Raw genomic sequence first — 18405 nt, forward strand, 5'->3', positions numbered from 1 at the left:
GAAAAGATAAAAGTACTAAAAATGTCAAGAATCATAAATATAAAAGACATATAATAAAGAATCTGAAAAGTTATATTAAAAGCATGTCAAATATTTGTTTTTACAATGTTTTCTATGGTGTTATTATTATTTTTAAATCAAATACCATCAAATAAAGTGAACTATTTACTAATCAACAAAGCTTGTAGTGAATCACACACCTGTGTAAATTGAATGTCTGACCAGGATTGTAAACAGCGTCTTAGCGTCAAACTTATCTGAAAAATGTCAGACATCACTGCATTTTCTTTTCTTATGTCTTTTTTTCTGCATTTTCTTTTCTTATGTCTTGATGTCCAGATAATCAGGTCCAAGCTACCACAACAAGCCACTAGCTCTCTGCTGCCTCTGTTGCATTGTGGGTAATGTAGGCACTTTTTTGAATAGCATGATGCTGATCACCTCAAACTGTCCATAATGAGTCCAGTAGTGTTATAGGAGTGGACTGTTTTTTTGAAAACCTGGGGCCTACATTACCCACAATGCAACTTAGTTACTGAGTGACATCACTGGAGGCAATTTTAAGATTACATGCAGCTTCCCCTGGAGCCACAACAGGCTTCATACTAGTTTTTTCACATATGCAGTAGTACTCCCCAGGACCTGTAAACACACTTTAATGTGTAAAATTGGTGGAGTTACCCTTTAAGCCCTGCTTTAATCTACTCTATTCACACATTTTCACAAGTTCCTATCAGCAGCTATGCTTCTTTGGTATTGATCACTGTCCTTTCCATTCCTATAGCAGGTCCTCTAAAAGATTAAGGGTCCTTTCAGGCAAATTACATTAAATAAATCTTGTCAAGAAAACTCCTGCAGAAACTCTAATATCAAAATGTTTTTTAAAAGTTCTTAGATGTGCAGAATTTTTTTTAATGAATATTGATAAGGATAAAATATATCATGCTTGTTTATGCCATGTATATGCTCATTAAGTGTGCCAGTATCATGTGCTATGTTTATTAATATCTTATGCTGAACTTTCCCTGCACTTAAGAAACACCTCACTTACTGTTCTTTTAGGAAGTGTCTCACTCAAGGCTCGAGAGTAAAACAGGAAGTGAGGAGGCGAGACGCTCTAACTGTAGTATCTGTGACAAGAGGAAAGTTAAAAGTTGATATAAAGGTCAGGAAGTTGTTTTTGTCTGATAAGGGGATCTAGACACTTGACCTTAAACTGCCCCCTGAAAGAGGAACAGCGCTCCCATGTAAGCTTGACCTTAAGCTGATCTCTGAAAGAGGAACAGCGCTCTGTGTAAAAGTTAACACCCATTTTGCTTAATAAAAAGAGAGGAGACGGAAGGGACGAGCAGAGCGTTTTGGGGATATGTAACTCTGCACGTCTCCTGCCGCTCTCCTTGCATGCAAGAAATTGAACGCCTTGTCTGACTCTCTTTGTGTGTGTTTTCAATAATGTTTCAGGTGATTAAACCTGACAAATATCTCAAATACTGTGTCTTGATCAGGTGATGTGATGTGCGATACTCAGAGAGAAAGCCATTGTTAGGGCCTATCAATAGGACAGGAAGACTTTGATCAAGCCTAGGAAACACCCAACCTTACAAAAGCTGAATTTTCTCCAGAAGAGGAAAGCATTTTATTCTTTGAAAACAGCAAACTAACAGAAGCAGCAGCCTTGTAAAATAAGCTTTGGCCAGCTTCACGCTGCTGCCGTTTGTTGTGCGTTCAAAAGGATGGATACTCGGGAGGCTTATGATGTTCACAGAGGAGGATGTGTGAGTGTGCGCGGGTTATGAATGTGTGTGTGTGTGTGTTTGCATTTGGTGAACCTCTGAACCTTCCGGTGCAGGTCGTACATGCATCCCACTGGACATCAGCCAGCCAGAGTGGTCACGTTTGGGTTTGCGAATGCATGTTTGCCTGAGGGTTGGAGGGCTTTTTATTGACATGATCAACAAGTGCACATAAGTGGCTGAGTTACTGATTACAGGTGATGTTATAGTTTGTGATAAGACTCTTGCTTTAAGCACAAAGTCCTGCCAGGTACAGCCAGCCTTCAGCCACTTTAGCACATCCTTCCCATCCCCTGTAGGACCACTGCTGCCGCGCAGGTAAAGACTTTTCTGCTTTTTTTTCACTACTTCTACTTCTAATGCATAAATGTCTTCTTTAAAAAGAGAATGAAATGTTTGATTTATTGGTGTTTTAGAAATACCGGTATTGTGATTTGAAAACCAACAAACAAATCCTAAATCCTAAAAAATAAGATTCTCCAAAATGTATTTCTGACAGTTTTTTTGTTTTTTAAGATGAAAGTATTTTTACATTTTTTATATTTTGAAGAAAATTTGATAAATCAGATGAAAAGAACATACTTTGCCCCAATCTCTGATGTGCTCATACCCTTGTATTTGTATGTATTTGTAGTTGTATTTCTGCAGGTCATTCGGTACTGTGTTTCGTGCTTCCTCACATCTGTTGTGCACACAGGAGCATCATGAGTGTAGAGTCCAAAAAAACACGTGAGGCTTGCTGCTCCAAGCTCAAGGTCTGTGAAATGTTACCTTTTCGCTGTGTTATAAAGTGTTGCACTGCATCGTGTATGGTCTTAATTATTTAAATCCGCAATTGTGTATGCAAATGAACACAAATCGATGTGCCAACTTACAAAATTTCACCGTAAACCTTATTTTTTTAACCTTACCTCCATGTATTTGTCTTTCTAGGGCATTTTGTATGTCAGCTTTATCTGTGACCGACAAATGCTTCACCTGATGAGGCAGTAAAAGGCAAAGCATTAACAAAAGAAAGCCTCATTTTTCTTTTGGCCAGATAAAACTGAGACTTTGACACCAAAAAGTGTGTCTTTTCTTGCTCTTGGAATGGGAAAAGAGCTGTAAAAATGCATGTCATTCACAGACAAGTCCATAAAGATAAGGCTGATAGTCTCGTTAAGTGGTCCTTGAAGTGCCTTTTAGGAAGAAAAACCGTGTTATTGTTGCAGTTGTTTGTCATTGGTGCACGATCTCAATACGTTGACACAGTTTATGACCTGCTGTCTGATAACAGACTGATCATATAAGAAAATGGGGCATTATCAGCTCTGTGTAGCAATACATAGGGTTAGCCTAACCCTGGTTGATGATATTGATTTCTTGCAAAAAGTCACCAGAGCAGCTCAGTAAAAAGTGAAGACGTTAAAAAAAAGTTTAAAAAAACATGTTAAGCTCTGGAAGGGTCAGACCTAATGTCCACAGTCACAGACTCACAGGCTTTGAGGCCCATTCCCAGTAAATCAGCAAAAAAACGTGAAGTGCACGGAGGCTCTCTCGCAGACATTTTGGGCCCTTTAAGGCTACATTTCTGCAGACTCCTGAGGGATGATTAAAAAACAGTGATGATCTAGATGATGCCATATATTATATTATTATATATTATTATATATTTTAAAAACGTAAAATGTGGCCTTAGACTGGACTGGGCAGAAGAACCTTTTGTTTACTTGTAGAACTTCTGATGTTATGCAAGTGGAGATACTTGTTTGATTGTACTCACAGAATAGTCTACGACCCAAAGCCTAGTGTGATTTCCTTTTAATCTTTAACTATCTTTGTGGCAAGGATATGGCTGCTCACAGGAGGGATTTGTACTGGGAAAGCAAACAAACTCTGAAAAGGACCTGAAGTCCAGATTGAAATTGTAGGTTTCACTAAATATTGTTTCCTTTAATCACCACAACCATATTTTTACTTTACCTGCATACTGGGTTGAGACATTTGTCAAAGCAACAACTAGTTCACTGTGATTCCCTTAACATCCATCAAATAACATCATGTGGAAAAGATTTTAAAACCCATACAACAGATTAGATTTAAATTCACTTCATGTAAGTGAATGTAAATCCAATCAGTGTTGAAAGCAGGTGTGAAGTCTTTAAATGTGTGTTGTCTTGCATGTGAGCCTAATCTATCATGTGTTAATACAGTAAATCACCCTCTACCTGAACATCTATACAAGGTGCAATTACATCCCTTTATCCTTTGTAATGGAGTGAGCCTCATTCTGAAACCTTTCATTGCGTGACTGGACCTGTAAAGAAACAGATTAATCCTCTCACTCAGACGTCTTTTAGGAGAGATTATTACAATTATTAAGGTAAATCTTCTCACAACAGGCTCGTATTCACCGTTCAAAGATGTTTTGTGAATCAATCTGAGTGGAAACTCTTTTAATCAAATCAAATCAGACGTCCTCTGAATGCAGAAGAACAGTTTCATCTAACAGAGTGTTGTGTGTTTCTGTGTTCCCAGCTCTTCCTGGCTTCTATGGCGTTTGTATTCTTCGCCAAAGCCTTCGGTGGAGCCTATATGAAGAGCTCCATCACACAGATTGAGAGGCGCTTTGATATCCCCAGCTCCCTCATTGGTGTCATAGATGGCAGTTTCGAAATGGGTATGTGCAGGTTGCTTTTTTTTTTTTAAAAGATGGCAAAGTTACAGTTTTTATATAGTAGATGAAGGCACCATTCCACCCTCTCAAAAGAAAAGTCAAACATTTGGTGGAATACGCTTTTTTGCTTTCTTGCAGAGAGTGAGATAACTGATTGATACCATTCTTTTATGTGGATGCTAAATGTGAAGCTCCAGGAAGAAGACTGTTAGCTTAGCATAAAGAGACACCTAGCCTGGCTCTGTGGTTAGATAACAAATCCATCTTAAACGCACTGATTTGAGTTTTTGTATGGCTTCAATAACTTAGATGTTATATTCACCGTAGATTAGTGAACTTTAGAGGAGCTTTTTAGCAGAACAGCTAGCCAGGATAAATGTAGTAATTCACAGCTCACGGCCAAACAATAATAATATTATATGTGTGGAATAAATGTAAGGTTTAGGTGAAGAGCTTTTAGGGATGCTGGTAGCCAAGGTCAGGGTTTCTTTGAATATCTTGAGTATTGGATTTATATTGCCGATGATGACACATCTTGGGTAGAAGCTAAGTAGGAAGCTTCAAGAAGAGGACTGTTAGCTTAGCATAAAGACTGGAAACTTAGCTGGAAAGCTAGCCTGGCTCTGTCCATAGATAACAAAACCCACCTTAAACTTACTGATTAACATGTCATATCACATTTGTTTAGTAGATACAAAAAACAAAGTGAAAAAAAAAGTTTTTTGGGGGACTGTTTATTGGCTGAGCACAGAAACCTCCGTAGTCTTTCCTTACCATCACTTTGAGGTTGTCGTGAAGTTTTTACATTTCAGTTTTTGTCTGGATTCAACCAATTAGATGTTACATGTTAATTAGTGAGCTTTAGCGGAACAGCTAGCCAGGCTAACTGCAGTACGTCCCTGCTCACTGCCAAACAATAGTCTGGTGCAATGATCCTTGTAAGATGTGCTGTTTTTACACTTCAGTTTTTGTGTGGATTAAACAAACAAGCACTTCACAGGTGCTGGTAGGTGGACTTTAACAGGCTAATTGTTTCCTCTTGTTTTCAGCCTTTCTGTTAAGCTATGCTAACCGTCTACTGACTCTAGCGTCATAATTTTGCACACAGATATGAGAGTGATATCTACCTCTTGTCACCCTCTGCAAGGAAGTGACAATGCATATTTTCTGAAATTTCAAACTATTCCTTTGAGCCAGTAATCCATTCACTGAGTAATTTTTTAAACTCTTCTCCTTCCCAGGCAACCTGTTGGTAATAGCCTTCGTGAGCTACTTTGGTGCTAAGCTCCATCGTCCCCGGATCATCGGTATTGGCTGTCTGGTCATGGCTGCTGGATCTTATCTCATAGCCATGCCTCACTTCTTCCAGGGACCGTCAGTACACAGTTTCCTTTGTTCTTCTTCTATTCTCATTTTGTATCTGTAATACTGTGGCCTTGTTAAGGTTCATCCTGTAGTAATGCAGTAATGGTCGACATTGGTTCTTACAGGCATAGCTGGCAGGAACAGAAACTTTTTGGATTAAATTGAATCACGACAAAAAGCGTCATAGATACAGTTATTCTTGATACAATAAATTGGATTAAAGGAAGGGTTCACCCCCAAATCAAAAGTTCAGTCATTATCTACTCACCCTCATAATGATGGAAAGCTGGAAAGTTTTGGGTGAATCTTTCCTTTAAAGCCTCTTGCTAAACATAAGAGATAACACAAGATACATATAATATCATGAAATTACAACTAATTTCAATTAGTCTAGTGTACACATGGTGGGATTAACCTTTTTGGGAGCAACATGTACCCTGTTGCTAACATGCAGACTATGCAGTACTACATGTAGAAATAAAACTACTTGGACACAGGTTTTCTCTGTGTAAATTCGTTTATGGTCATTTTATTAAACAAAACCTTATAACCACGTGAGCACAATATAAGGTCAAATAAAAGTGTTTAAACTATATTTTGACACAAGGTCCAGCTACAAGACAGGGTTAGAGGACTGAGAAATAGTGCATGACCCACCAACGTTGATCTTAAGCTCTAGTGGGGCAAATTTCTTTCAAACTCTATTAAAGTTAAATATAATAATATAAAAATCTATTTTCTCACAGTAATGCTGGGTCACTGTCAATTTTCAAAGCTGTTGTTAAGGAGATATTAGGATTCAAAGACACATGCAGTATGCTTTCTGGTTTGCTCTTTGCCTTGATCGTCAGTGAAACCGCATATACTTTAGTCTCTACCCTGTTTCAGCTCAAATTTAAATCGTCTGTAACACTGGACATCTTGTAAAACAACAGATGTTACATGAATGTGTTTTTAAGTCCACAATCCAGAGCTGCCCCAGCTATAACATAAAGTCTATAACAATCTGCATGTGTAACGTTTGAGCAAATTGTGTATGCACACCATTCACTATTCATATGCACTTTAATTTTCAGAAAATACATAGATACGTATACATAAAAAAGACAGTCGTGTGTTTATTCTCAATATTTTCCAGGTATAAATATGAGACCAGTGTGTCTCACAGCACAGCTGTCAACAGCAGTGAGAGTGCCCTGCCCTGTCACTCCAACCACAGCTTGAGTGAAGCAGATGAGACGCCTGATGTAGCGACCAGAACAGGTACACGGCAAACACACTCACTGAATTAGATGTAAGACCTCTCAGGTTTGAGGTTTCAGTCACTTGTCCATCTTAGATATGATACCAAATCAAAGCATTGATAAAAGCAGAAGATCAGTAATGATCTAGAGAGAATTTTCAATAATAAGTCCAGTGTCAATTTATATTCTGAGTCCAGTTTTTCTTCCCTTAGCTTGTGAAAAGGCAGCTGGCTCATCTCTGTGGATCTATGTATTCCTGGGGAACATGCTGCGTGGAATTGGAGAGACTCCCATCATGCCTCTGGGTGTGTCCTACCTGGATGACTTCTCCAGAGAAGAGAACACTCCGTTCTATCTGGGTCAGTTCCTACTGTCTTTATGACACTTTTTTATGACACTTAAAGTAGAAATAGACAATTTTTCAACTTTCCCCTCTCCTAGTGTTTCCCTATGGTTTACCGTTGGCGCCGCTGTTGCAAAAACAGCATTAGAAACATGGCTACCGCTAATGGCCTGGCTACAGTCCACAGCCAAAAAACAAAACAAAAACAAAAACAAACAATTGGAAGAATCACAGTTTGACATATAGTAAAACAGAGTTTTCCAGTTGTTCCGCTGTAACCTGAAGATAGCGACCAGGTAAATCAGTGCCTCTTCCTGTTTAGGTTGTGCAGTGGCAGACACACTTCCTTTTGCTGCAATGCGATCTTTGTTTTTAAGGGAAAAATCCAGCCTGGTGGCAGACTGAATAGCATAGAGGAAGCAAGGTTTATAGGAAACCAATCTATATGCAGATGGTGTCATTTTTCTGCAGCCATTACACCGTGCAATCAGTGTTTAATCCAGAATGTTAAGTTAAAGCATATGTCCTGTTATTGGTATTTATGTTTTTTTTCTCTGTGTTTTCCTCTACAAGCTGATTGTTGCCTGATAATAGCACCATATCAGTACATAACCTTTTTTTCCATTCTCCAGCCTGCATCCATACAGTGGGAATCTTAGGACCAATGTTTGGGTTTATGCTTGGGTCCTACCTTGCCAAGATCTACGTGGACATTGGATCTGTAGACTTAGGTAGGTGACTTCTCCATATCAAGGGGTGAAAAGTACAAGATGTGTCGAAGTGGTACTACAGTATTTTTGATATTTTTTGGGGGAAGTGTTCTCATTTTGTATCCTCAGGCCTTACCTATTATGATTGTATTACTGTTGGCTGTATGCAGACCTATTACACATAAGCACCAAATAGTTGACCCTTCATCTCCTTGAACCTACATGGCAAGTTCATTGTTAAAGAGCACCAAAGTTTGTTTTGGATTCAGGATTTCTCAACGTTTCATTCTGTTGTCATAGTTGGACTAGTTCAATATTTACTACATGGATCAGAGCTGTTGATGGTCTCTGAACGGTCCCATCCTCCTGCTTATGTCTAAGCTGCTGGGATGAAAAAGGTTCAGGTCTACCATGGAAGTCCTGCAAACACAATCCACTTCTTAACCTGCGGTCTTTGCTCCTCTCCCAGACGGTGTCACCATCAGCTATAAGGACTCCCGCTGGGTGGGCGCCTGGTGGCTGGGCTTCATAGTGACTGGCACCATAATCTTGCTGTCCAGTATCCCATTCTGGTTCCTGCCCAAGTCTATGCCCAAGCAAGGGCAAGAAGAGAGCCAGAGTAAAGGCACAGAGCTCGCCACCGTGGCAGAGCAGGAGAATTTCCTGCCAGATGAAAACCAGGATCATGAGGAGAAGGAGAAGCCAGTTACCTTCCAGGAGCTGGCTAAAGGTACCATCCATCACTATGAAGCACTGGGATTTGTTTTGTTGGCCTAAGGTGGTGTTGACATACAAAACTCTGCATTCAAGGACCAGCCATTTCGCATTTATGTTTTAGTTTTGTTCTCTTATTTCATGTTTTACACCCAATTTAGATCAATTAGGTGTCTATACCAACGTGAAGCTCAATGAATATCTCTTCAGAAAGGCTTTATCTATGAGCAGCAGAGCAACAGCATGCCATAAACTACTTCTAAGGTTTTAAGCACCACTGTTCAAATAGTTGTCAGGGTCAATGTGTTTAATCATTAAGCAGGTATAGCCCAGACAAACCAGAGCCCAGACCATGTAACCCTGAAGCCTGGACCATCAGGCAATCTGGGCAAGAGTTGAATGACACATCAGGACACGTGGCCACTGTTACTTAAGCTGAGGCCCTGTCATGCCATAATACATTACACAAAATTATATCAGACTTACACAAATTGAGTCTCCTAAATGTTCACTTTTGTAAATTATTATTTGAAAGTGATATTATTTCCGAAAAGCAACAAAAGATAACAAAAACGTTGACAATAAAAACATTTTAAAATAATAGACAATAAACCAAAGAACATGAACAATATAGAGGTTATTTAATAATGTAACCAAGTAATTAACTGGTAGACAATATGCATAATATGCTTGAGAGAAATTGGTGCGGCAGTTAAATTAGAACATTTTTTAATGTTAGTTTAGATATTATTGATAAATTTAAATACATATAAGTGTCGACATTTGTTGTGAACGCGTATAGACATGGATATACATAAATATACAGATATTTAATTCTTAATAAGCTGCTATTTCTTAGGCAAACACCTAATGAAACTAAATCACTTTGACACTTTTACATTCACTCCAGAATAAGGCATCCATTGTGTATCCGAATAAAACTATGTTTTTGCTAAAATTTTCTTGTTTTGTTCTTCACCAGATTTTATTCCATCTCTGAGGAGGCTTTTCAAGAACACCATCTTCACACTGATGATTATCACCTACCTGGTGTCTGTCAACGGCTTCATTGGCATGATCACATTCAAGCCAAAGTTCTTGGAGCAGATCTATGGTCAATCAGCCTCCAAGGCCATTTTCCTCATAGGTACAGAGCAAAAACTGACCCTGATTCACTCTGCTCACTGCTCTCTGTTGCCCAAGGCAACTGAAACAATGATGTTATTGAAGGGAAGTGTGATTACGAGAGATAAAGTTGACCTGAATTGTAAGCACTAGGTAGCCCACTATGGGCTCTCCTTTTGTGTGTGCCTGTAAAGTAGCACCCTGAGCTATGATTAGCTTTTTTATGACTGTTTACAAGCACGGCTAGCTGTGTTTTTGTTGGAATATAGATCATTTAATGTCATTGTTGTACAACCACCAATTATGACACGTAAAATTAGAACAACAACAACAGTTGGCTGCTGGCCAGAATTATTTTTAATGCAAAAAGCTTGTGACGTCTTGGATTTGACTTTCTCACAACACAGCTCTTGAATGCGAATTGTCAGGTTGCATATCTCAGACCCAGCGTCTCTTATCGACACATTGATCCACCATGGCAGTAGCAGTAGATGTGACACGGAAGTGGATTTTCACTCCTGTCATATCCAACTACCACAAAAACACCCAATCCCAGAAGAAGAATTGACCTGTTGGTATCATGATTCCTGTCTCACCCACTCCCATTTACTGTTTTTTTACTGTCCTGCTCAACAACTTAATGGTTGAAATAGTTAGCTAAAAGCAATAGATAAATGCTTTAATAGCTAAAAATAAGTGATAAATTTTTTTTAGCTAAAAGTAATAAACGGTTATGATAATGTTTATACCAAAAAGCATTGGATAAATACTTGTAGTTAGACTCATTGGCTAAAAGTTATATATAACTGGCCAAAATAGTTTGCTAAAAGTGTTTGATAAATGGTCTAAGTACAGAAAAAAAAAAGGTTAAAATAGTTAGTTTAAGTAATGGATATGTGGTTAGCTCAGTGTTGGATATATAGTATGGTTGGCTAAAAGTAGCCTAAACGTTAAATGGTTAAAACAGTAATAGTAAAAGATAAATAGTTATAAACAAATGGCTGGAGTTTAATGCTAAAAGTAATAAATAAGTTACTTTTTTCCATTACAATGAGTATTGATGCTAATGAAGAAACTGGCCTTTGCATTGACAGTTAAATGTTATGATGTTTTTGGGGGTTTTTTTGGAAACAATATCCTGTTTTATAATATTAAACAGTTAAATAACATAAGATTAAAATGATTTCAAATGAAACGTGAAAGGGGCTGTTGATGAAGGGGTACTTGAGTTCCCCTGACAGGGCTGCAAGGGTACATGAGATGAACAACCTGCATACTATCAACATAACATACATAACAAAGGCATCCATGATATTGTCTCTTATTTATTATATATTGTCAGTTCTCCAATCCTTTTCATCCATCCATTCATTCAACCATTTATCCATCCATCTAGGTATACTGAACCTGCCAGCAGTAGCCCTGGGCATCATCACCGGAGGTTTTATACTGAAACGCTTCAAGCTGGGGGTCATTGGAGCAGCCAGGGTGGCACTAGCTGCCTCTGTTGGGTCCTTTTGTCTGCTTTCCGTACAGAACTTCATCAGCTGTGACAATGCAGAGGTGGCAGGTCTTACCGTATCATATCAGGGGTGAGTGACATGCAAACCATCCTTTTACACGAAAATAGAAGTCAGTGATTGTCTCGGTGCATCGCAGAGCTTCCTTTGACTCAGTCTTTGTCCTTTTGTTAGTTTTTATGTTGTTTTTTGTTGTATTACTGCACGGGGAAAAGATATTTCTAAAGCCTAATTATGGTCAATGTTTGCAACTGAAATGTTGATCTTCATGGAAATTAATGTATGTCCCCTACTTGTGCGTGTCTTTTCATGTCCGTGTGCACCAGGGCTTCTCAAGTGTCCCACAACCAGCAGACTTTGCTGTCACAGTGCAACACGGGCTGCTCCTGCTCTTTGAAGCATTGGGACCCAGTATGCGCCTACAATGGAATGACGTATGCCTCGCCCTGCCTGGCTGGCTGCCAGACCTCCACCGGCACTGGCAGAGAAATGGTAAAACGACATGTACTGCTATATATGTCTTTATCATATAGTAACATAATAGTTATGGATAAGACTGGTAGATTAAATATGAGACAGACAACAGGCAGATACAAAACATTGGCAAATAGATGCTCTGTTGACCAGAATGCAATACAGCCAGACCGAGGACATGTTAGAATTGATATTTATTAAAATTTCTGTCCATACGCCCAACTTTGATTGACAGTAACACATTTAGGCACATTCTGTGTGGGCTGTTTCTGGAAAATGCAGGTATTCAATAATCAAAAACTGATAAAAATCAAAATCACATATCGTCAGAAGTATTCTAGACTATAGGTGGTAAAGTCCCACTAATTCCTCCGAGAGGCTACCATGTTTACTTCAGCTCACAATATGAAAGTGTTGATTTGAAGACAACAAACTGAAAACATACTGACAATGATGCTACTTGAGCCTCACCAGTAGTTTTTCCAAAGGGTGGTTTAAGTGTAAAGACCATAGGGTCATTACAATCAACAGGATGTGTCCCTGTGGGAGAATGAGTGTGCCCCTGAACCTATATCAGGCAAATGTAAAGAGACTATTAATATTTCAATTATGGAAACCAAGTTGTTCTCCGATCAGCATGTGAAAACAACACCACCATTAAGTACATTCCACAGTCAAAGGTAGTTATTCACATCTCTGTTCTCTTTCTTCAGGTTTTTCATAACTGTACCTGCATCGGTGAGATGAAGAGTCCAGCCACGAACATGTCCGCAGTGCTGGGCCAGTGCCCCAGGAAGACAGACTGTGATCGTATATTCAAAATCTACATGGCTTTGTCCGTAACAGGGTCCTTCATTTCTGCCTGTGGGGGCACGCCAGGATACATCGTAATGCTCAGGTCAGAGACACTGAAGCTTTTTGTTATGGCATTAAATGCAAACATCAACATTATGTGTGGACTGCTTCTGTGACACTATTGAAGTATATCAATATATATTGGATTGTTGTTTGTTTATTCTTGGAGCTAAAATGCTGATTTTGATGTCTTATGTGATAATCTTTGGGTAACCTTCCAGGTCCATCCAGCCAGATCTGAAGGCGCTGGCTTTGGGTATGCAAACACTGATAGTAAGGACTCTGGGTGAGTACTGAAAAATACATGTAGGTTTTGTAAATTAATCATGTTGCAATGTAGGACACAACATTGCATTTTGTTCCTTAGCTGTTAATGAATTATCTTTCAGGACCACAAACAAAAATAATGATACATTTATGTGTTGTCAGGTGGGATACCTCCTCCAATATATTTCGGAGCACTGATCGACCGAACCTGTTTGAAGTGGGGCACCAAGCAGTGTGGAGGCCGCGGAGCATGTCGACTGTATGATGCTAATGCATTTAGGTATGGTGAAACTGGGATCTTATTTTCTTGCTTGAATATCCTAGCCATCATTTTAAAGATAAAATCACAATTTTAAAAATATTTAAAACATTTTTTTTATGACATTGCTATGTGCAGTCTAGATCAGTTTCTATACTGTTCATGCGTGGTACTTTAAAGGTGCAATATGGAAGAATTTTTGTTGAAAATACTCCAAATCAACTACAATTTAATTTTGATTTGATGACGCCGATGTATTGTGCTGCAGAGATATCTACTGAAGTTAGCATGCCAGCCAGCTAGCCCCCTCCCATCCCAGTCCAAAGCTCCTGTGCTCGCAGAGTAAACACCAACGCTTCCCAAGCTCCCAGTCTGAACCACGAGCTGCATGGTACTACTGTAACTTGCTAACAGCAGCTACAAGTTAGCAGCAGTTAGCATTTACTCTGTTGATATGCTCCCCTTATTTGTTTTGAGTATGAACTCAATGGTGGTCAATTCTTACATATTGCACCTTTAAAGCAATATTTCAATATTTTAAGAAACATACTTCTATATTTTCTTTGGTCATTGTCCTTAATATGAAGCTACATCCAGCAGCCAAGTTTTAGCCTAGCTTAGCATAAAGACTGGAAAGAGGGTGAAACAGCTAGCCTGGCTCTGTCCAAAGGTGAATCGAAAAGACCTCTAAAGCTCATGAATTAATATTTTTATCTCGTTTGTTTAATCTGCATAAAATCCAAATGTAAAACTACAAAGAGTTATTTTTACAGAGGGTTATGTGCGGGACTATTTTTAGGAAATCACCGTTGCCAGCACAGTCCTGCACACAATCCTGTGTAAAACCACTTGTCGATGTAATAAGTAAGGTCCTGTTAGGCAGATTCTTTATAGCATAAATACATCTGTTTTTGCTGGGTTTTAAAAAAAATTTAATTAATAGAAAATTTTCATTCGATAGACCATTTTTTTGCTCTGAAGTCAGATTGAAACATCCAAATGTAAGCACTCAAATGTGGAGTAAATGTCTTGATGTGTCCAAATGTACTTTACTTACAGAATGACATTCATGGGGTTGATTACGGGACTTTACTTGCTAACCAACATGCTGTGGGGAAACCTCTACCTCAAAATTGTCAAGAGACAGAAGAAGTTAGCATTGCGGAATCAAGCCAAGGAAAATGGACTGGAGGGTGACAGCCGGGCCAATGGACATGCCAGCATCAACATTGCCACAAACAAAGATGACACAGACAAGGAGAGTACCATTTAATGTGTTTCAGGAAGGCATCACCAGTGTATAATGAAGATGAAAGACAGATTTTACAGAAGTACTGAGCTTGACTAAATGTGGTGATGGTTCAGTGTTTGCACCCTTTCGTCTCTCAGCAGTACACTTAATTTTTTTAAACACTGATCTGAAAACAACACCTGCTGTTTGTTCACTTCAGAGGTCAAAGATCCTGACAAGAGCTTTAACATAAACACAAATCATCTCAACAAAAAATACTAAAACACATAAACTTAGAGGTCAGTTTTAGCTTTGCTTTCTAACAGTCAATAAAAACATAATGGGAACATTATGTTGTACTACTGTGTGGACAAGGCCTCCTGACCAAAACACAATTCACTTATGATGAAGTTCACTTCTGAAACACTTATGATTTCAAAGTTAGAACAAAATATGTCAAATACTGTATTTGAAGATTGTGTCCATCATTTATACTTGAATAACATTAAGTCAGGAAATGAAAGTTATATTTAATTGTAAAGCTTCACATTCAGAGTGATTTACTGTATGTTCAGTGACAGCTGGCAGACATGTATACAGTAGATGCAGTTTGTACAGTGTATAGTTTTAAATACAAGTACAAGACAATATAAGTGGATGTGGGATAAGATGCAGTAGCAACATTTAGTGACATTAAGTATTATCAATGTCTTTTTTCAGTTATTAAGAATGTTTTCTTGTGAGAGTTTCTGATACTATACTGCCTATCCTGTAGTCTCTATTGAACAGTGGACAGTGAGGGAGGCTACAGTTTAGGTTTTGAGTGTGTAAGAGTTCAGAGTGAGTTAAAAGAACTGTGTTCACATGTCACCCTTATTTTGACTTTTAGTTATGTACCCCAGCAACATTTGACACATCTGGACATCTCTTTGACATTGCACACACTTCTTGTTACATCACATCATTTACACAAACCCTAAAGGTCATGAACGTTCATATAACCCTCTGACTCACCAGTATTTGTTTGGATAAGTTCACTATAGTTTGGACAGTGGAGTGTGAGTGGAGTTGAAGTCAAACTTGATTGTACCATGTTTTACTCTGTTATACACTGTAGTTGTTGATTAAGATGTATCATTAATTAATATCTACAATTACTGTTAATAATGAGACTTTATATATTGAGTTAGATGTGTTGGTAGATATCTTATGTGTATTGTTATATTTTAGTTTTTACATCATTTCTTTGTTTGTTTCTTTTTTTTTTTTTTACAATTTTTTTGATTGTCTTATATATAGCATATCTGTAAGTATTAAAGACACTTTTTTTTGTTCAATTTACACGTGACTTACCTTTTTTATCTGCATAGAGTGACCCATTATACATCTGTTATGGTCCTCTTTAAAACAGCTATAATCAATATTTTAATATTTACTATAGAACCAATGACTTCTTCATCACTTGTGGCGATTAATTAGAAAGAGAACTTTGTGCAAATAAAGGCCAAAAAAACACTTGAAGCTCTTAACCCACCACCCCACAGCAGACGAAGTTAGCGACTAGCTAGTGAACACAGGAACATTTAGCAGCTAAAGAGCCAAATATTGCTAAATGCTAAAAAAGAGTAAATATTTAATTACATTAATCATGTGGCCAGAGACATGACCCAGATCACTGTTTCTCTATCTGCTCACTGTATAAAAAGCAATCTGTATGCTAACAGGTTAGTCAAATCATCTTTAAGCCAACAATATGTCATTATTGTGTTCACAGCTAGTTTCTTTCTTATCAGTTATTGCAGGTGTGAGGTTGACTCAAAAGTTGGTAGGACCTACCGTACCAGTTGATAACAAGAGTCTGCGGCTAGCATTGTGAAGCTGCTGTGGTGATGCTTTGGGGAAAATGCTAAACACAAGATGCTTACTTTCCCACAACAACAATGCTAATGTTCGGATGTTTAGCAGGTGGTCAGGGGATGATCAAAGTCAAAAGTAAAAAAATGGCAAAGAAAAAATAACCTCCATGTGTATGTTATCCCTAAAAGAAAATGTATAGCTATAGACAACACACGAGCATGAGCAGGGTCAGTTACAGCAATAATACAGGGGTCATTAACCTAAACAATTGCTGTCCAGTCTCCAGCTGTGCACCTGCTTGACAATAAAAGTGGGTTCATTTAAAAACATTTACACTAAACATTTCTATTTCCCTGAGAGGAAAAAAGTAAATGAGGACAGCGAGAGGACCGGACATAGACATGTGCTGCAGAGCTGAGTAAACATACTCATTGTGGCTTCACTATCTTTCACTTCACTACCGCAGCTTTCTCTTTGCACACGTGTGTTGAGAATCAATCAGTCTGGCTTGCTTAAAGTTGAAGGTTGTTATTACATGATCTGTCAAACTTTGTCTCCTCTCTGTTTACTCTGTGAATCACCAGTGAGCTTTCCTTGTATAGGACAAAAGTGATGGTTAACCTTTTATTGTTGTGGGTTTTTTCTTTCACCATGTTATGTAATATATTGTAAATGTTATGACCAGTGCAATATTGTATGATTGTAAAACCCTTTTAATTGCTACACTCGCTATTAAGGAAGCTATTAAAGCTATAAAGCTTTGCTTTGCAAGCCACCAAATACTCACAGAAGCAACTGAACTACAGCAACAGGGAGAAATTACTAGGAGAAATCTAGTTTGATAAACTAAGCTACAGAGCTTTACCAAACTTTACCAAAGTACTTTATTAAAAAATGATCATGTGATACAAAATTATGACAAAACATAGCACAAAGAGGTCACATGCCTGGGAAAAAAACACTTGTTCACAGATCATAAATAAGCAAAAACTACCACTCGTAGAAAGTGCCAGGAATGTCAGCTTTGGCTCTGTATACAACGTCCAAGCTGGATTCATACTTAGCGCTACTAGAATGCAACAACTTATGTTAATAATTAGCAATAATGGATATTTATGACTTATCAAGCCAAGAGACTGCTTGAGTATTAAGCTAAGGAATTAAGATTGATATTTTCTCCAAACAGAAAACAGCTTGACATCTTCTAGTACGCAACAAAACAAGCCATTACACGCTGTTATGTGCACATTTCCTGAACCCTCAATGACTATTTAAATGAATACATGTTGCAAATTATCCTTTGGGTTCATGAATGTTTAGGAAACATTTCAACCCAATCTAGTGAAGAATAAGCAATTGGTGAGGCTATAAAATCACATGCAAAGAATTACAACAAGTATTACATTAAGCTCTGAGGGCCAAACTTCAAAATTCATAACTTAAAATGTATTTGAAGTATAAACAGCACTAGGATTGTGCAAGGTTCCATGAAATTAATACAAGTTTTAAAGTTGTGCAAAAACCATAACTCGAACTGGGAAAAGTTGAGCTGGCATAGAATGACCCATATTCCAGTTTTCTTTTCTTTTTATGGCCCAAAGTTGTTGTTTGACATTGTTTTGTGTAGTTAACTACGACTTAAACCACTATGCAAATATGGGTGTAGTTGGACAACCAGCAAAATAAAGCAAACATGTAGTCAACCTCCTAGTTTTATTACGTGATGTTGTTCCCTATTCCAAAAACACTGACAGCACCAACACATAAGTGCGTCTTTACTTTTGAGTAGATCAGTTGGCGACTTTAAATGGAAATAATACAACCCTTTATGTATTCATAGCCTTAATTTTATTCATGCACTCATGAAATTGTCCTCTATATTTTGCTGCTCCCTTACCAATAAGGATGTGCAGTGTCTAGTTTCACCAGCAGGCTGTGCTCTATGCAACAATATATCCACTGTATGGCACTGAGTGGTCTCACTGCTTCTAT

The 18405-nt window shown here is 38.2% G+C and overlaps 1 protein-coding gene across 1 annotated transcript; it reads left to right on the forward strand.

The window, feature by feature from the left end:
- The first annotated feature begins 2028 nt into the window (after positions 1 to 2028).
- On the forward strand, positions 2029 to 15897 carry LOC141008254 (solute carrier organic anion transporter family member 1C1-like). Its single transcript, XM_073480523.1, has 15 exons — positions 2029 to 2111; positions 2428 to 2548; positions 4311 to 4452; positions 5691 to 5823; positions 6953 to 7077; positions 7271 to 7417; positions 8034 to 8132; positions 8581 to 8841; positions 9808 to 9972; positions 11347 to 11542; positions 11797 to 11962; positions 12658 to 12842; positions 13021 to 13085; positions 13229 to 13346; positions 14385 to 15897. The coding sequence occupies exons 2-15, from the start codon at positions 2498 to 2500 to the stop codon at positions 14596 to 14598; spliced, it is 2067 nt and encodes a 688-aa protein (XP_073336624.1). The 5' UTR covers positions 2029 to 2111; positions 2428 to 2497; the 3' UTR covers positions 14599 to 15897.
- The last annotated feature ends 2508 nt before the right edge of the window (positions 15898 to 18405 follow it).

The sequence above is a fragment of the Pagrus major genome, chromosome 14, assembly GCF_040436345.1.
Source record: "Pagrus major chromosome 14, Pma_NU_1.0".
In the NCBI taxonomy this organism is placed as follows: Eukaryota; Metazoa; Chordata; class Actinopteri; order Spariformes; family Sparidae; genus Pagrus; species Pagrus major.